The 20036-nt window shown below is 40.3% G+C and overlaps 1 protein-coding gene across 15 annotated transcripts in view; it reads left to right on the top strand.

Moving 5' to 3' along the window:
* LOC116854007 (hormone receptor 4-like) overlaps positions 1-19209 on the top strand; it is a 246428-nt gene extending 227219 nt beyond the window's left edge. For 12 of the 15 annotated variants that reach the window (XM_032835481.1, XM_032835471.1, XM_032835539.1 and 9 more), the window contains 8 exons: positions 2091-2301; positions 6524-6910; positions 12778-12912; positions 13519-13782; positions 14289-14481; positions 14631-14639; positions 14954-15081; positions 15387-19209. In XM_032835481.1, coding sequence (XP_032691372.1) covers positions 2091-2301; positions 6524-6910; positions 12778-12912; positions 13519-13782; positions 14289-14481; positions 14631-14639; positions 14954-15081; positions 15387-15467 — 1408 coding nt within the window. In that variant the 3' untranslated portion in view covers positions 15468-19209. The remainder of the gene's footprint in view (positions 1-2090; positions 2302-6523; positions 6911-12777; positions 12913-13518; positions 13783-14288; positions 14482-14630; positions 14640-14953; positions 15082-15386) is intronic. The other 3 variants (XM_032835557.1, XM_032835452.1, XR_004380063.1) reach the window with 2 other exon arrangements.
* The last annotated feature ends 827 nt before the right edge of the window (positions 19210-20036 follow it).

Genomic DNA, 20036 nt, shown 5'->3' with positions numbered 1-20036 from the left:
TTATTTTCCCGAGCTGCAAATTTTTTCATTTCATACTTTGAACCGATTGGATACATAATATGAAAGAGACGCAAGACACTTCCCAAATAGAAAGAGCGGCCTCTTTCTAGACAGCAACTCGACAGAAATTCTGGTTATTGACTACCCAGACGACAATAATATCTAAAAACGAATATAATGTCTAAAATCGGGACATAAAACGTCTTAAAGCTCATCTTTAAGATGTCTTTCAGACGATTTACGTATAAATGTCTTTAAGGTGTCTTAAAGATTATCTTTAAGACGTCTTATGTTCCGATTTTAGACATTATGTTGTCTGGGTAGTTTCTGGTCAGTTTAGGCGGCTCTTATTTCATCAGTAATTGGATAGTAAAACTAGTCCACTTCTAGTCAGTTTCTAATCAATTGTTTATTAGTTTTTAACCAAACTTTCTTTTTGTATAAGATTCTGTTAAACAGTTTTCACTGTTTAATTCTCTCTACTCTATAAGATATTGTATTATTTAACATAAAAATAATATGAAGCTCGTGTTTCAGAACAGTTTTTCACATGCAAATTCATTCGTTGATATGGTTGTGACTTTATCTTTAATTACCTATTAACTACCTATTAGTAAATTATTACCTAATTTACTATTAATTATCTAAATCTTCAAGTTTTTTTTCTTTCCTAGTTTCTGACCACTAACTAAGAAACACTAGTTAGTATTTTCCTGTCCAGTTTCTGAACAGTTGCTGTCTAATACACCCTAGTCAGGAAAAACTGGCCAATTCTAGCTAGTGACCACTTTTCCCTAGAAATTTATCTATTTGTCCGTCTCATGGTAAAATAAGATAACGAAAAAAGTAATTGAGACACTTTCTCTACAAAAAGCATTGGTATATTCCAAATTTTGAACAAACGTTCTCATTCTAAAGATCTTGTTAATAACAAACACTGAAATTCTTAGCAGCCACTGAAAGAGAGAGAGAGAGAAATTGTGTATGTATTCCGTCAAAGTATATTACTTTCCGCGCAAGCACCGTACTTTGTAACGAGATTAAAAATTAACCAGGATAATCCCATAGTTCTCGACTCCCGTCTTCGCGCGTCCTAGTGACATCAACACGAGGCGAGAAGTACTTGTTGCACCTTGACTATGCTCCGTAGACGTCTCAAGCAACACTTTTGATTAGTCTGCGAAATTACCACGGGGTGTCGTTATACTTCCTCGCGCACGCGAGCTCGTGCCAGCGTCCTTGTCCAACTTTCTCGTTGTCTCGAGCGAGCGAGCGAGCGAACGAGTGAGTAGATTAGACGAGAAAAGTCCGCGACAAGTTTTTCCCGGTACCCACGATACTCATAACTCCGCGCGGATGAATCCTTGATTCAACCTTCATTGTATCCTACAGAAAGGTACTTTCCAAGAGAAACAGTCTTATCGATAAAATCAGAGCTGACGCGTGCTTCGCTAAAATTATAACGATAATGTACGATACGGGCACAGTTATTCGCATACAAGTACCGAAAACAAAATCTCGAAGATCGTCTAAAGCGTCTGGATTTTCATATACACTTTTTTTATTTTTGTAACACGTTCGCTATCAACGTCACATATGTGTGACGTGAAAAATCTTTTTTCTATATTAACCTTTATCAAACTAAGTCTGTTTTACACAAATACGTAAAAAATATATATACGAAGTGAGCTGCAGAGAGAATCCTTTAAATAAATCGTGATAAACGTGTTAATTTGTTGATAATTTTGATCAATATAAGAGAATTAGATAATTTGAAGTTTTTCGTCGTCGAAATCAAATATATTGAACATTGCAACGAATGCTCGCACTTTCATGTAACAAATTGAGAGATTGAGATGAGATTTTCAGAAACTCATAGAATAGAAATACAAAATTTATAAAAACTTCAATTAAGAGAAAACTGTAAATCTTTGGAGTAATGCTTTTCCTAACGTCGCGTAATCTGCTATTTATTATCCTGCAATCGACACTTCCTACGACCATAAATTGATGAGTAAGCGCGACGATGAATTTTTGGATAAATTGGCAAGCTCAATTACAAGTTACGAGAGAGTTTGATCTGTCCGCAGGTGCAAAGGCTTCTTCAAGAGGACTGTACAAAATAGGCGGGTGTACACGTGTGTAGCGGAAGGCGGCTGCGAGATCACGAAGGCGCAGAGGAACAGGTGTCAGTACTGCCGATTTAAAAAGTGCATCGAACAGGGTATGGTCCTGCAGGCGGTTCGGGAGGACCGGATGCCTGGGGGCAGGAATTCCGGTGCCGTGTACAACCTCTACAAGGTACGTGCCAGACGAAAATCTCAATCGAACGATTCTGTTCCTCCGCTCCGACGTGTAATATTCGCGCAAATTCGCGTTAACTTGTTGCGCGCAAACAACACGCGTAATCTCTTTCGAATTAAAATCTCACCGTTGATCGTCTACTAAGCTCGTTAATTATATACCCGAGTTTTATTACATTAAATAAACAATTATTGACACTTTTGCACGAGCGGAAAATGCTAATTTGCACGAAAAGAAAGATCTTTCCGATTTTATCGATTTATCTGCGCGTATTACCGTTATTATTTCTAGCCTTATTTGCATTTGCGTTTCGAATATCCAGTGATGAGAGAATGCACACATGTCGCGGATGACCGAGCGCACTGCGATAATGAGAAACAGACAACTAGGAATAATGTAACAATCAGTCGCAAAACTCGGCGGAATAATTCGTTCTCATTTGCGAATTTAATCGCCTACATTTGGCAGAAAATCATGAGATTTCAGGTTTTTTATTATTTCATTCTCTCCTGCTTTGGAAGGGACACAACGAAAATCGAAAAAATTTCACAGAGAGATCTATACGTGTTCCTATTTTCTTTTCAATGAAAAATTTTACTCGTATTGTACTTCTATCCGCGAAAAAAACAACACGCGACCGCATATCCGAGCAACCGATAAAATCTCAAGTAATTGGTGCGAAATAAAATATCTTGTTTGTACGGAGAAGAAGAATTAGTCACAGGAGTTAAAGTATAGTGGCAACTTAGAAATGTTATTGAAATAGGAAGAACTGTCGTGTTGCTACCGAAGTTAAATTTATAGCTACTTGGACTTTGGCGCAACGGTAAAAAGTATTCACTGCTAAATAAAAAGTTGCCATTATTATCACAATTATTAACGCATTATTATCGTCTCGCTTTTCTCGAAATTGCATTTTGTAATCGTAAAAACATAAAACTAACGCTTCGCATTGCAAATCCAAATTAAGTCTCCCCACTGGCTTTTAACACAGAGATTAATACCTAATAATAATCACTAATTAATTACAATTATAATTAATAACTAATAATAATTAATATCTAATATCCGCTTTAACGCAGATACAAGAATCAATGTCTTTCGTACTTACATGACATTTGATCTGCATGCTGCGGAAGAACGATTTCACGTTTACCGGGAGCGCGGTAATTTCCCCTTTCCAATGGTTCTTGTTTCAAGTCACTACGACGTCTACAAGTGGAGTTATTAACGTTTCGTGCCGACCCGCGTTGCAGATCGCTCGGCGTTATTGTCGCCAGCGAGCGCGAAAACGTGACGACACGGCGAATGACAGGAATGCGGAACGCGACTATTGTCTCCGAAAGGTCACGCGGCACGTGACGGTATGCGGCTCGCTACCCCCACTCCGCGGTCCAATACGCGATACGACGGCGCACGCGCACTTGTTGCGACCGCGCGGTCGTTCACCTCGCTACGGAAGCGAACAGCGCGCGGCCGTTCACCCCGTTTCGGAAGCAAACGGCGCGCGGTCGTTCACCTCGCTTTGGCAGCAGATGGTCTGTTCTTTTCAGCTACTCGTAGTGACTGCTGAACTGGTGCAATAAGTTAAAGACTGCGTTCGCTTTGGGCGCTTACGCGCTGTAAGCGTCATTCTATCTTTATCGCTCATTGCATGTGGGAAGAAGATAGAATGATGCTTACAGCGCATAAGCGCCCAAAGCGAACGCAGCCTACGTGAGACAAGTATATTTTTTCTCACTCTAACTTATTGCACCAGTTCAGCAATGCAGCTGAGAAGAACAGATCAAAACAGTGCGCCGCACAGTGAGCGATTTGACTACCTTTCGGGACAAAAATCTGTTCCGTCACAATTTTTTACCAATCGTAATGATTCTTTTTGCAAATTACTCATTGGACTTTTAGTTCTAATGGCTACTTGCTACAAATTGCGGAAACGCTGTTATTTTTTTGTGGTCTTATAATAGAAGATGAAAAACGCCAAAGAAGTATGAAGAATTGGAAAAACTTTGTTGTACAAAGCAAAAGACAATCGTCATAAAACTTGACGTAGATATAGTATGAAGTAAAATATAAAGAAATATAAATGAAATCGAGTGGCTACATAAACTTTAAGTTTAAGAACCTAGAATTTACAGTTTCAAAGTTTCGGGCTTTAGGATTTAATGCTTAGAGTTGAAGGGTTCAAGGACTTAGGGTCTAAAGGTTCAGGATTTAGGATTTAGAATTTTGTAGCTACTCGATTTCATTTATATTTCTTTATATTTTATCTCATGTTATATCTGCATCATGTTCTATGACGATTGATTTTGTACAACAAAGTTTTTTCAATTTTTCATACTTCTTTGGCATTTTTTCATCTTCTATTGTAAGACCACAAAAAAATAACAGCGTTTTGTAGCAAGTAGTAATTTGAACTGAAAGTCTAACGAGTAATTTGCAAAAAAAATCATTGCAATTGGTAAAAAATTGTGGCGGAACAAATTTTTGCCCTGAAAGATAGTTAAATCGTCCACTGTGCGCCGATACAAGCTGTATAATTTACACCGAACGTTTGATAACTAAATAATATTAAATAATAACTTTCTATTAAATAATCTTAATATCGATGATATATCTGCCGTGTTAAGGAAAAAAGTGGTTGACTACATTTGCCTTTAAACTGAGAAAATTGACGAAAACTGTTTGCGAGAACAGTAGAGAATCGTAATGGAAAAGTAAATCTCTATGAATACAAAAGCATGTATTGGATAAATCGGGTACGTTTTTTTTATTCTGCAATAAAAAATTAATTTTTTAAATATTTACTACTCGAAAATTCACTTAAGGTTCTTGCTTTTTGAAAATACAAGAGAAAAAAAGTGACTTAATAGTTTTCAACACAAGAAAATCGTAACTACGAAAGGCTTTTCTTTTGTAATAAGGACTATGCTTTATCAATGCTTTTGCCAGAGAAGAAAGCATTAATGGATGTTGTGGTATTTTTCACGTGTATTTTTGTGACGTATTGGACGCGTCGTACAATTTTTTTGTCAATTACGGCTTCTTTTCTGGCTATTTTGTCATATTCGAAACTTTTATCTATAAAGTGGACCCGTTTTTATTTCAATAAATAATAATAATTTTTAGTTTTTGTCGATATAGTTAGACATAGTTCTTTGTTACGAATCTATTAGTATAAAAAATTCATTTTTCTTAAAAATGTGACAACCACTTTTTTCCTTGGCACGGGCATATGTGTTACACAACGGTGTATTATAGTATAATACTAATCAAGAAAATTGTATTGTATCAATTAAATACATCGTCGTTGACATGCATTGTCAATATAAAAATTATTTAATAGAAAGTTACTATTTAGTACGCGTATCAAACGTTCGGTGTAAATCAGGCAAGCGATATAACCCATTTCACTGCCTAGAAAAGTCACGCACATCGCGCGCATATGAGATATTTAGCTGCCACGTTTTGAGCTACTCAACAAACAAATGTGCGCTTTTAATTTTGACTAATAAATTTCGACCTCACAGCGAGTGCATTTTATTTGCAATAGGCGACTTTTAAGAGAACTCGTACCTTGGTAGAAAAGCAGAAAATAGGAAGGCAGAAGCCAATCAGAACTCGTGCTGGTAGAAAAACAGAAACTGTTGACTATCATCTGATTGCCAGCGCGAGTTTTGATTGACTTCTATCTTTCTGCTTTCCTGTCAAAGTGTGAATTCGCTCTTAACAATAAGAGCAAAACTACGCTGAGGGAAAAATTACCTTAAAATCAACAAATATTTCTTTGATGGGTTAATATATTACATTAACATATTTATTTATAAATAAATATGTTAACATTAACATATTTATTCATAAATAAATATGTTAACATTAACATATTTATTTAAATCTAAATTCTCTTTATTTAAACCAAATATTGTTTAAATCAAGAAAACAATATTTGATTTAAATAAAGAGAATTTAGATTTAAGTAAATATGTTAATGGCATCCATCAAAGAAATATTTGTTGATTTTAAGGTAATTTTTCCCTCAGTGTATTAATCTTTTAGTTTAACTTTTAGTTTAACTAAGTTTGAATCAGTCACCAAGATTTAGCTAATATTACATTCCTTTGCTTGTGGCTGATGTCGTCTATTCGGACGTAATATGGACGTGATCCATATTGTCGAGCGGCGCGTTTGATCGATGTGAAAGGTCGCCTGTTGACCGCAGGTGAAGTACAAGAAGCACAAAAAAAGTAACAAGGCGGGCGGCGTCGGTGGCGGCATGGGAGGCGGCATGGGTGGCGGCGGCAACGTCGGCGGTGTGAACGGGTCGGGTTCCTTGGGTGGCACTAAAAGCACCATGGGCTCGACCATGTTGGACAAACACATGGCTGCGGCCGCGGCGGCTCATCACAGCCAGCAGCAGCAGCAGCAGCAACAGCAGCAGCAGCAGCAGCATGCGCAGCTCGCCGGCAGCTTCCTTCATCATCACAAAATCTCGTCGGGCGATCCGCTCAACTCGCAACCTACCCCCAGCCACCCGAGCCACCCCGCGCATACGGGCCACCTCGTCAACGGGACGATCCTGAAGACGGCGCTTACCAATCCCTCTGAAGTGAGTACTCGAATGATCGGTTATTCATATAATGTTTCATCCACTTTTACTGCACGCGGAGAGAATTTTATAACAGAAATTGCTTTAGTAATAGAACTTTGTAATTGAAGAATAGATCGAAATTTTGCAGTAATCGACTATCCTTCCGTGCAATTAAAACACTTGTTATGTTTCTAGCGAAACTTGCTACGTTTTTAGTGAATTTGCTGTTTTCAGCGACATTCATTATGTTTCTTAGCAAAATATACCTTATTAACAGATAAATATATCTTATTAACTCTACTCCTGGACTACCAAAAAAACATAATAAAATTGAAAAAAATTTATATGAAAAAAAAGAAACTATAATATTTTCTCCGTGTATTCCTGCATTATTAGAAACATAATAAAATTGAGAATTTTATGTGAAAAAAACTATAATATTCTCTTCGTGTAATCATCTTCGTGAGGTTAAATCGCGTTCGAAGTTAAAAAAATTAATCATAGAAACATAATGACCAAATGTAAACTTTGGAAAATTTCTTCTGACTTTCGGCTTAACATTTTACATATTCCGCGGGACAATTATAATTCTCGACATGAGAAAGATAACGTCTGGTCGATCTTGAGTATACAGTATCTTGTTAATTCAACAAAATTCTCGGAGTTATGTAATTATTATATATATAATCGATTACATATATATTTTTTTTATTAAAAGAAAATATGTTTAATAAATTAATCGAAGTGTATGAAAATTGTAAGCGAACGACCCGATAAATCGCCCGAAGACTCGGATGTTCGCAGTTCTCCCGCGGAATTGCGAAGTAGCACGATAATATACCGCGGCGCAGCATCGAGCACAGAGAGCGAAAAGAAATATTCATTCGACGCATTCACGTCGAATGATTTATCCTCGACGACCGCGGGGACTGAACCGTGCGAATTCTCGCCTTCGGCGCGAGCAGTTCGCCAAAGCGGATCGCGAGGCAATCCATCTCGCCTTCTTCCGCGTGCCTCGCGAAACGAAGTGGCGCGTCTCAGAGAACTAGTTTCGTTGCAACAGCGCATAATAGCTTTTACTCATTTCCCCTAATTATCTCCGTGCGTTACGCAAGACAAGCTGCAGCAGGCGAACCCCGTCATCATCATCATCGTCGTCGTCGTCTTCGTCGTCGTGGTCGTCGTTGTTGTGTCGCCGACGTAATGCAGATTAATCTCAGCCACGGACGGGACGTGCACGTACGTACACCCGCCGTCGCTGAAGTGTGATGTGCGTGAGATATTCGCGGAAACTTTCTAAAAGCCGGTCCACGATCGGAGCGCGATTATGCGATCCGAAAGTCCGTCACCCATCTGTGCGCGAGAGGAGGTGGTGCTCGTTCCTTTTGCGTTTCGATCGGCGAGACGGCGGTACATGTAGATCAACGTCCTCGCGCGATTGCTTCGACCCTCCGCGGATCCCTCTCGCTTGCCATCGGCGATTTACGTGATTTAGTAGTCGGCGTAGTCCCGGTTAGAAATCGCGAGCGTGGGTCAACACAAAAGTTGACTCCTCGCCGCGGCCGCCGGCAGGCAGGGGAATCCGGTGCTCTCTGACGAGAACGTCCCGCAGGCATCTTCGCTTTCACTTTCGAGGCAGCTGCATGCGGCGGCAAGACCGCTCGAAATCCTCGCCACGATGACGATCTTTCGTCCTGGCTTGATCAAACGATCAAGCCTGCGAGACTCGTTTCTTTGTGCCGTTATTTACGCGCTTATTAAATTCGTTTCTTGACAAAATTAAACGTCTTAGGAAGATTTCACACCTTAGCGGGAAAGTAGAAAACAGGAAGACTAAAGTCAATCAGAACTCGCGCTGGTAGGAAAGCAGGAACCGTTGACTACCACCTGACCACCAGCGCGAATTTTAATTGGGTTTTGCCTTTCCGCACTGAGAGAAAAATGTATGATATTTGTAACTATAATGGCATAGTAAAAGATTATATCTTTTTTATAGTAAATGTCACCATAATGTTTGTAATATTTACAATATAAGCATAGTATAACTGACTCATGTAAAACTTTTATCAAGAATTATTATTATTTGAAATAAAACACATAGTAAGGTAGCAAATATTAAATGGTAAGAGAAATTAACCATTTTATATAGTCAATACAATTGGAATATTTGGAAAATATGGGTACATGTAACTATATTCCCAAAACGTGCTTTACTATACACATAGAGTAATAAGATGGTGACTATAAATGTGTGTTCATTCTGCTCTATCTTCGTGTTTAGATGAACTATAAATATATGTTTGAAGCCAAAACGAACCATAAAATATAATGAGATGAAATATAAGAAATATAGAACCATGAAATATAATTATTCCAACTATTTTTTTCTCTCAGTGTACTTTCTGCTTTTCTACCAAGATGTGAATTCTCCCTTAGATTGCGTTCCAAAACGTTCCTTTTGAGGAAAATTTTACTGGAAATCCGTAATACATATAACATGAGCTCTGAAATAGATTTGGAATGCAACTTTAGCAACGTCCAGTCAAAGTGAGTGAGGGTAAAGCTAACGCGAGGTTCCGTCATCTACTCGCGCTGAAGCCGAGGATGCACTCGTGAAAATTCCGCGTTCCGTTTCCGCCACTTCGATTTGCGGTCTATTTTCCGGTCGCAAAGCACGCGCCACGCGCTCGGGATCGCACACGATACCGATATCCTTTTCGCGGGAAAACAGAGATCGAACCACTTCGATGAAGTCAGAATTGCATCATCGATATCTGCGAATCTATGACGGCGAAGAACCTGTTGCGATTGCGCGTAGGAATCTTGGATTAATCATCACGGAGCGTGTCGCACTTCGCGTTCTGCCTAGCGCGCCTTAGAAAAGGGACTGATGATAGATTGTACGTGATAACCGTTTAATTAAATAGTTCCCCAGAGATCCTACTGGTCTTACTGCCCTTTAATGGCGAGACAGAAAATGTGCGATTAGCGTCACAGAGACGTCATCGATAAATCGGAGAGAACGGTGGCCTTGTAGAATTTTTCGCAAAAGAAAGATATTCGCACAACAATTTTCATAGAATCACACATCAAGGCCTCGTCCGTGTGACAAGCATAGAATCGGAAGTTAATATACCGAGGGGGAAAAAATTAATAATTATTCGCGGGAGAAAGGAGCACGCATAAATCGACGTTGATGGATAGACTTGTCAGCGACTAATTAACCTGTTCTTATGTCGTCGGGTAATTACATTTTTAGATAAACGTTTTAAGGAGATATTTTAATTCAAAATATCGCAAAGACAGATATTTTCCCGAAATTGTAGAGAAACGAAATAACCAGATAATGTCAAATTTTAGACGGTGTAAGTAATTATAGCTCTTCTAGATATTTGAAACATGAAAACAAAACATTTTCCTTCATCAGGAAAAATTTGGTTATACTGCCTAAATTAGAACATACATTAGACATTTATTTATTAGTTTTTTCTTTTTAATAAAATACTAACAAGACTTTGAAGAAAAAATCTCTAATAAAAAGAGAAAGAAAAAGTTTGACGGTTTTTCGTTTTCCTAGGTAGAAAAATTTCCGAAAAAATACCTTTCTTTACGACCTTTTAGGCTAGAATATTTGCTATGGTAAGGCGCTTACTTTCGTCGATGAACAGAGAGAATTCGTTCGATTTTCAGCACGACAATGTCGAACTGCGCGAAGTAAATACCGAATTCGTGCGCCCGCGGCGTGTGTCGGTCAGTTTCCCTCGCGCTGATTCTGAAATGAATGAACTCCCCGTTGCAATTTCACTTTCTTACGACTCAACTTGCGCAAGCCTCAAGGTTTCCCACATTACGAAAGCTGATAGATAGAACGAGCGAGTAGCCTGCTCGCGAGAGTCTACCGATCGTCATTAACGTCCTCGTCGTCATCGTCGACGCTCTTCGTGTAATACGAGATCGTCGTAAAATTACATACTTTTACAAAATAATATCGTGTGCCGCTGTATGACATAATTTTAAAGAGGAAACGCGCGCGAAGAATTTTCTGAATTTTCTGCGCTCGACAAAGACTTGAGACTTTTTCTCGAGTTCCCTGATGTAACGTTTTAGGAGTTACGCGATAATGATTAATTTCGCCGAGGTGATTACGGAAGAGAGCACTCACGAGGGTGATTTAACGCTAGTGATTCAATTAAAATAGAATGAAGCGATTTTCCTCGCCGACTATGACTTGGGATATCCGAATCGCGAGGCTCGTGTCCCAAATTTCTCAGCCGAGACGACTCAGGCGGGAGTAACCGAAAAATATGTCCCGTGTCGGATGAGCAAACGGAGGAACTGCTCGCGATCGCGCGAATGGCCCGGTAGAGGCCATTGCCAAAAGTGAAACCGATGCCGTCAAAACCGGATAAATATTGGCCGCGGCTGGCGGTGCTCCATTAAGGAGGTCACTTTCGAGCCGCGCGACCGAGTCATCGTACGTGAGATGCACGAGGCGAACATTCATCTTCGAAGCGGATACTTCGCGAAAGATAAAAAGTCACGAAGACGAGATCGCTTTCTTAAGAGGGAGAGAGAGACAGAGGAAAAGATATCCGGGCCTTTTCGGCCGCGAAAGTAATGCGAAAATAATTCATTCGAACGGTCGGTTAATTTCAGCAAAAGCTATCGCGAGAGATGCGTTCACTGTTCGGTATTAATTTATTTTCATCGGCTCGAAAGATAAATTTTTCCCCGTGACAAGTCTATGATAAGTAAAAACGCGATTCATATTCTTGGGTGTCGTCATATCGTATGGTCGGTTTGCAAAGATAAACAGGTTATCGCGGATATCTGCGAGAGAGATCTTCGCAAAAAGATCCCTTGCAAACGCTATATGTACAACGATCGTCAAACGTCGTCCGTCATCGTCATCCGCCGCTGCGTGGAAACGCTGTGGCGAACGACGACAACACCGACGAAGGTAGGGACAATAGAAAATCAGCGGCAGCCGGTGCCAAGGACGGGCAGTTCTCCGGCGGTTTCGTAACTCGTGAAAGTCTGCACGGGGGACAGTGACCTCACCCTCCCTCCCGCGCTTCCTCCACCTTCTCCTCCTCCTCCCAACCACCTCCTGTGTGTATCTCCTTCTCCTCCCGCATCACTCCCGCACCTTCCTCGTCGCGCGCCTTCGACTACGAACGCGTCCCACGGTTCTCCACGATCGTCGCGTGGACCTTAAAGGTATCCGACGAAGCGACCAGCAGCTTTCCCCGAAGTCGGCCAGAAACCGAGTCGACGAGTTGTCTCTTTCGTTTTCTACCTTTCTCCTCCCACTCCCCCCTCTCTCTCTCTCTCTCTCTCTCTGTCTCTTCCGTGCACTCCGTGCCCGCGAATACCCGACCCCGAGGAAGTGTTTCGAGGTCCGAAAGGTCAGTGAAAGGCTGTGCCTGACGGGGCCTTACGTAGGAAGCCAACAACACGCGGCCGCCGAACTCCACGGCGATTGCGCGCACGACGGATGGAATGTGCAGGCGGAATCGTAATTATCGCCTGGATCTATCCATCTGGTCAGGGATGACTTTTCCGCGCCGTGGAAAATCCTTAAGGTCGCGTAAACGTAAGGCTCGAAAGCCGCACGGACAACGTAGTCGATGGGAATTGACTTAGGAAATAACGAGCCGAGGTGATCGAGTATATCTTCGGTTCTGAACGACGCGAGTATATTTTAAATAATGTAAATCTAAACGTGAAATGCATGTATATGCGAAAATCCACGAGTTATATGTGCGAAGCAGCGTCATGTACTCCGCGGGAGAACGTAAGAACGATATATGTTGCGTTGATGGAAGAGCTCCTAGAGGAAAATGGATGTTTTGTGTCCACGAGGAAAACTATGTATGTTTAAGGTGGTGCATTTACGGCCAAGGCTAGACAATGCAGTAAGCAGTTCGAGGGATCGAGCCTTTCCTCTGGACGCGACCCTAACCATGATCCAAACCCTCATAGACTGCGACGAGTTTCAAGATATCGCCACATTGAGGGTACGTTAATTCTCTCGTCCTTCTCATGATGAAACGTACACGACCTTTCACACCAATAGACCATCGGATTCTTCAGACGAGACAGCATTTGAATATTAACTCTAGAACCCTGAACATCAAGGAGTTACGTAAACCCAAAATATGGATAAATTTTATTCAGCGCATTTGCTCAAAACTTTCGAAAAAATCAAAGTTTCAAACTAATGAAAAAACAAAACAATGTTTTTGATGGTAAAGTTTAAAAGTCCGGGTAAATTTTATCCCAAGGTTCTAGGGTATAAAATACATCTTTGCAAAGCAAGTTTCCCAAGCACAACGCGTGAGTCACTAATAAAAGTCTCTGTTTTATCATTTAATATAGTTAACAATAATCTACTTCTCTAGACTAATCTTTTTTTACCGGAATACACATGTTTTTAATTAAAAAGCTGAATATATACGCGCGCGTATGGCTTTACTTTGTTAAGCTGATTTCTCTTTCTGCATCTCGGTGAAGTATTTCTTAATTAAGAAGTTAAATATACACGGTGACACGTCTCGCAGCGGTTAATTTCCGAGTGAACCGTCTCGCTCCAAGATTGAACATGAACATTACTCGTGTTACAGAACTTGGACGAGCTGCTGGACCATAACTCAGACTTAAGTGAGAAGCTGTGTCAGATAGGAGACAGCATAGTGTACAAGTTGGTGCAGTGGACCAAAAGGTTACCGTTTTACCTTGAGCTGCCGGTTGAAGTTCACACGAGGCTGCTCACCCACAAGTGGCATGAACTCCTCGTGCTGACCACCTCCGCCTATCAAGCGATGCATGGTCAGCACAGGTTCACCAGTGTCGGTACCGACGAGACGGGTACGGAGTTTATGCAGGAAGTAAGTATCTTCATGATAACTTGCGAATATACATGCGTCATACATATATGTCGCGCAATAATATATTTCTGCTGAGAAAGAGAGAGAGAATTTCTGCACGACTCCACGCACCTTTTTCAAAAGTCATGAAAATAATAAATTTTTCTCATCTTTCATGCGGAGTATGATAGATTAATAAAAAAAGAATCAACCAAAATTATATTCCTTATGAAAAGAAAACTTGATATTTTACCTTATGAAAGAAGAAAATATTAAGTCGTATCGAGTAATATAATGGAATTTTAACGATTCACATGTATCCTTATTAATAGGCATTTTTCAAAATATAGTTTTTAAAGTCAATGTTTCCGCCACATTCAATGAATATAATCGCCAGTGAAGTTTTCCCTTGTATCATCAGTTCATGACCACTAACGTAGCGGGTTTCCAAGTGTGAGAAAATGTATGTTTCCTACTCGAAAATTAAGCATGCAATATATCCGAATCTGCTCATTTTTCACGACCAGGTGTCGAACAACATGTATACGTTGCAAACGTGCCTAACCAGCATGATGGGTCGGTCGATAACCATGGACCAATTACGGCAAGACGTAGGGGTCATGGTGGAAAAGATCACGTACGTCACGCTAATGTTCAGGCGGGTGAGGCTACGGATGGAGGAGTACGTCTGTCTAAAAGTAATCACTATGCTCTCACAAGGTAAGTACTTTCACTAAACGCGACGTGCCGAGCGCAGCTCTGTTGCTCACACTGACTCCGTTATTATCGCGTAGTTTAACTTCCTCGATTACATGATATGACATTATAATATAATCTGACGTATCTTCTTTCCAACGCTGCAATTGGAGACGCGAAATGTAAGTCCAAGATACTTTCTAAAGAGCGTCCGCGCGCACACATTTCATTTTCCCATGTGTAGAAAATTTCACGGATCTTTTTTTTTTTATGTAGATTGCAATTCGGCTCTTTTCCTCTTATTTCTAAGACTGGACGGGAAATTTAAGTCTATGAGGAAAATCAACAAGAGTAGAATCTTCATGAGCCGCGAGTGTCGTGAAGATTCTACTCTTGTTGATTTCCAATTTGTGACAATTCGAATTCCGTCTCGAACTTTGCGAAACGCTTGTTGCATTGAATGTACGTTTCAACTGATCTCGTTTGTCTGTCTTAGCACGAGGAGGTACAACGGAATTAGAACAGATACAAGAACGGTACATGAACTGTCTGCGAAGTTATGTCGAGCACAGCGCGCCTCAGCAGCCGACTCGATTTCACGAGCTTCTCATCAGGTTGCCCGAGGTGAGTTGAGAAGAAGTACGCTTTAGAGATTTTCAAGGATCGCGCTGTCGATGAGATTCTTCAAGCTGACGTTAAATTAATTAACTGAGATTGCTTATCCCACAAATTCGAATAAAAGTCACATTAATCCAGCTAAATTGATCGAACTGACTATATCGAGCGTTTAATTTTCGACTGATATAAAGAAAGTTTCATGTCTAACGGTGATTTCAATCGCACGATTGTTCTCTGTTCGCGCCAAAACACAAGAGCTGTCGTAAAAGTGTTGCCGTTTAAATGGAATCCGTCTGTTTCCTAAATTGCAGGTACAATCGGCGGCGGCTCTACTACTCGAGAGTAAAATGTTCTACGTTCCTTTCCTATTGAACTCAGCAATTCAAAGATAGTAATTAAACAAAGTGACGATAAACGAAGCTGAATACCTATATACATACTATACATATATATAAATATATACACACAGAAAAAAGAGTAAGAGAACCGAACAAACAGACAACAACAAACGACAACAAACGAACCGAGAAAAACGGAGAAATAGAGCCCGTGAAAAAAAGTAAGAGAGAAAGAGAGAGAGCGAGGACTCGAGCCGAATGGGGAAAGGCTTTGTTTGTGTATGTATAATAACTATATAAAAGTATATATATACATATATATATATATATAAATAATATAAATAATATAAATGTGTGTGTTCGTTGCGTTGTACAAACGAAGGAGGGCGGAAAGGGAAAGGAGGAATCGTTCAGGCGGGCGAAGAATTAAAAGGAACGAAAAGAGCAGTGGACGATAGAAAGTAACCACGTCAGGACAGCGAAAGACGAAGAGAAGGAAAATAAGAAAGAGAGAGAGAGAGAGAGAAAGCTGAACGATTTAAATAGAATATTAAAGAAAGAGTATAAGAGTTATAGAGAGTGAGAGAGCGAGAGTGTGTGAGAGAGAGAGAAAGAAAGAGAGAAAGAAAGAGCGAGAGCGAGATTGAGAGTGAAAGAGGGAGAGAAAGAAAGCGCGCCACCTCGAGATGGGGAATCAATCGAGGAGGGAACTGAACTTTTTTATCGAAACTAAAAGACTATAATAATATATTTCTGTACGCAAAGTACCGCGCGTCATTGTGTGTTCACATTGCATAATCCGATCGATAATAAGACTCTCGTTACGTACCGCTCACCGTAGGCCACCTACTACTACTACTATTACTACTACTACTACTACTACTATTACAGCTACTACTACCGCCACTTTCTACTACTACTACTACTATCGCTCTCGAAGCTAAAAACAGCAGCAGCCGCAGCCGCAGCAGCAACAGCAGAAGACACCATAAAACGACTGATTGAGGAGGATCAATAAGTCCGGATCGATTGACCGACTGACCGACCGATGATCGACGACGCGTCATCGTCATCCCCGGCGTCAACGATGCATCGTCTCACCGTCGAGTCATCGCGAGCTACGACCAAACGTATCGACACGCATCTACCCATATGTATACACAAACACATTGATACACACACACACACACAATCTACACATGACACATACGAACAACACGCCTCTTCAGCAAAAGCCAGGCGCAACCCTCGTCACGACGTATCGACGTGATGCTCTCCTCGCGATCGTCATTCGTCACCAACCCTCTTCCTCGACAACCGCACCTGCACATCGTCGCCGGCGACTGGCATGGAGTCTTTAGGCTCTTGATCGCGCACGCAATCCTGCCGTCAGGAATTGAGAAGGTAACGAAGTACGAGTCTACGTGTCCAAACCGCGATGAAATCGCGATTACTTTCGGCGCGCAACACACGACGAGATCCGATAGATTGATCGAGAAAGAGAAAGAGAGAGAGAAACGCGAAAAATCGCGAAATTCGCGACGATCAGCCAGCCGAAGATGGAGAGGGCACGCGATGTCCAGACAAGAAACGCGAGGTGACCGCGAGAAGAGGAGTCACGAAGAAATGGAATTGTGCGTAACGATCGATCGTCCTTAACAGGACTTACGGCGATTCGTATACTCGGTGTTTTCTCTGCACAGCCGAACTCCGCACGCATTCGCGGATGCGAGTATTTATTTCGTATGTACTCCACGACGGTTCAGCATCGAGTCTTTGTCATTGTCATCGTCTTCGTCGTCGTCGTCGTCGTCGTCGTCATCGTTGTCGTCGTCGTCGTCGTCGTCGTCGTCGTCGTCGTCGTCGTCGTCGTCGTCGTCGTCGTCGTCATCATCATCGTCGTCGTCGCCGCCACCATTTCCGTCACTCAACACTCCGACAAATGATCCAAGCGTGCAACACATAAAAAAGACTATATTATAATATATCCATTCGTTCATTTGCATCTTCGATGCGATTTTTATCGCGATCACCGGTTTTAGAATTTCGCGCGGTCTCCGAACGATTCTCGATTTTCCACTGACTCTTCGAGATCACTCACTCATCAATATCCTATTTACTTACTCTCTTATTTGTACGGAACAGTTTCCGTGTAGACTGAGAATTCGCACACAACAAGCTTAACTCTAATTATTATATCGTAATAATAAACAAAAATATATGTTAAAAAATATATTTTAGAAATATGACGAGTCCTACTGATGATAGTCGATTTAAAAGTGTTCATAAAATTACTATGCCATTTTTTTATTATATATAATTATAATAATTAATATATATACATATAGAGGAATTAAGGTTTCTTGTATTGAATTATTTGATCGCGATATTTGAATCAGTCATTGTAGAAAAGCATAAACATCTTTTTTATTTAAAGGTATCTCGCTACGCGGACCTGAAGTCTGCTGCTGTCATGTCAGATAATGAATATAACGTTAAATTACCTTTGCAATGAATTTTTCATAAACAAATTTTTTGAAGATTAGTCGCTTATTACACGAGATCTCTGTTATGTTATGTTCGATATTCATCAGCGAATTTTTCGCTTTGATCTGTACGCGATGGAGCAATAGCGTAGCAAAAATTGCCTAGAAAAGAGGAATGGAAAATCGAGTCGTGTTCGCAGTACGCGCGTCGTTTGTGTCTCTCCGATAATCACGATTGAATCACAAAGTGCGATGAGTTCTCTCTGTTATTCCTCGCTGAAGCGACACTTTTGTAACATCACGGTGAAAAAGGGGAGGAAGCAAAGTGTGTGTACACGAAAACGAAACGCTACACGAGCACCGGTATCCCGCTGTCGTATGGAAGAGTCTATGAAATTTTGTTCGAATTCATTACTCGGGAAACTATGTAAAGTACGATATATATATATTAAAAAAAAAAACACGAAAGAATCGCTCTTCGCGTCGCATTTTTTTACCAAACGAAATATATACGTATATCTATATGCTACTTATATACATGTGTGTGTATGTGTGTGTCCACGCTGATCGATCATAATAATCGACCATCTCGCGAGACTGGGATACCGGTTCGTTTCGGGAGCGGTTTGACTCGTTTAATTAAGGATGCATCGCGGAGTTGCGAAAAGCGACGGAAGGGAAAAACGGTGGCTGACGCCAGTCGATACGTCGTTCGTGTCTTGGAAGATATTGCTCCTTGTATACGCATGTAACGATTATTCCGCGCACGTTCTGTCGACGTGATCGTTTCATCTTGCCTCCATAGAAGATATCGTAAAATACGCGCTAATCGCCCGACAAGCTCGCGACCACGAGGACGACCTGACAGGTGCAGTCTTTATCTCGTCTCAAACACGCCTCAACTCTATTTCCTCTTTCATTTTTTCACGATCCCGTTTGAACGTTTCGAACAAAGCTCCAGAATAATTTTAGTCGTGGATCAATTGTGTGTGAAGAGTTTATTCTCAAATCGTCTGAAATCTATATATTCTTCGAAAATGAAGATCAAAAAATAAATATGTTATTAAAGTTATAACATATTTGTTAAGCTATAATCAGTAATTCTCACTTCAAATATGGATTTAAGTCGATTCTGAGAAATGAGTTTTTCTTCAATTATTCTTTTGATATTGATATTTCTCCAGAAGACTTCTATCTTCTTCAAAGACAGTTCATAAGACAATTGTATATTCAAGATATTTTTCCTTACTCGAAACAATTTTGTTCGTAATGAGTTACATTTTCAAAATAGGCAAATAATTCTAATGATAATAGCAATTTATAAAAATAACATCATGTTGATCTTGACGTATAGGCCAATTTTGCAGTTTCTAAAATTCACCGCGAAACACTTTCACAGCAAAAAAATTCGACAATTGTTATTTTAGTAATTAATGTTTCTCGATTACATAAATTTTCCTATCCTGTATTTCATTCCTATCCTTTTCGAGGCGATTATCTCGCTGGTCGGACTCGTGGCCGCGTGACACACGTTCCAGAAATCAACATGAATTATACACAGACCTTGGGCCTACTAGCCTAAGGATACTTGTCCATACTATAAGACTTAACTAACGATGGGATACTTCATACAGTAAACGTTGTATATTATTTAACGTTAAGAGGAATACTAGGGGTAACGGTTCCTGTATTCCCCGGACATCATCGTACGCTCGTCTCTGTGTTCAATTGGACGGTCGACGAGGTCACATATATGTGATAAGCCTCGCAAAAATGATAGGAAAAAATGACAAGAAACTCGACACCATATTGGCGGATAGGATGAAATGTGTATCTCGCTCATGACCGGTTTCATGTCGACGGTTAACTTTATACTCCTGATTATTATCCACAATCTATCTACATTATAAATGGTGGGGAAATAGTAATATTTATTAGACGCGACTATATCAGTTGAAAAGTTAATGTTTGAAATTTAAATTTACAATAAAACAGATGCGTAAACGTACTTATTGCAGTTTGTATCATCTACTTGGAATTGAATACACGCAATAATTACATGCACACACACGTTGTGTTTGCCACAAGAGCATTTTAAAATAAAAAATTTAACGAAGTTATATATATATTTTTTTTC

The sequence above is a fragment of the Odontomachus brunneus genome, unplaced genomic scaffold (assembly GCF_010583005.1).
Source record: "Odontomachus brunneus isolate Ranch 3 - 2012 unplaced genomic scaffold, Obru_v1 Obru_scaffold_001, whole genome shotgun sequence".
Classification (NCBI taxonomy): Eukaryota; Metazoa; Arthropoda; class Insecta; order Hymenoptera; family Formicidae; genus Odontomachus; species Odontomachus brunneus.
The sequence above is the reverse complement of the archived record's forward strand: the minus strand, read 5'-3'. Positions and strand labels throughout refer to the sequence as shown.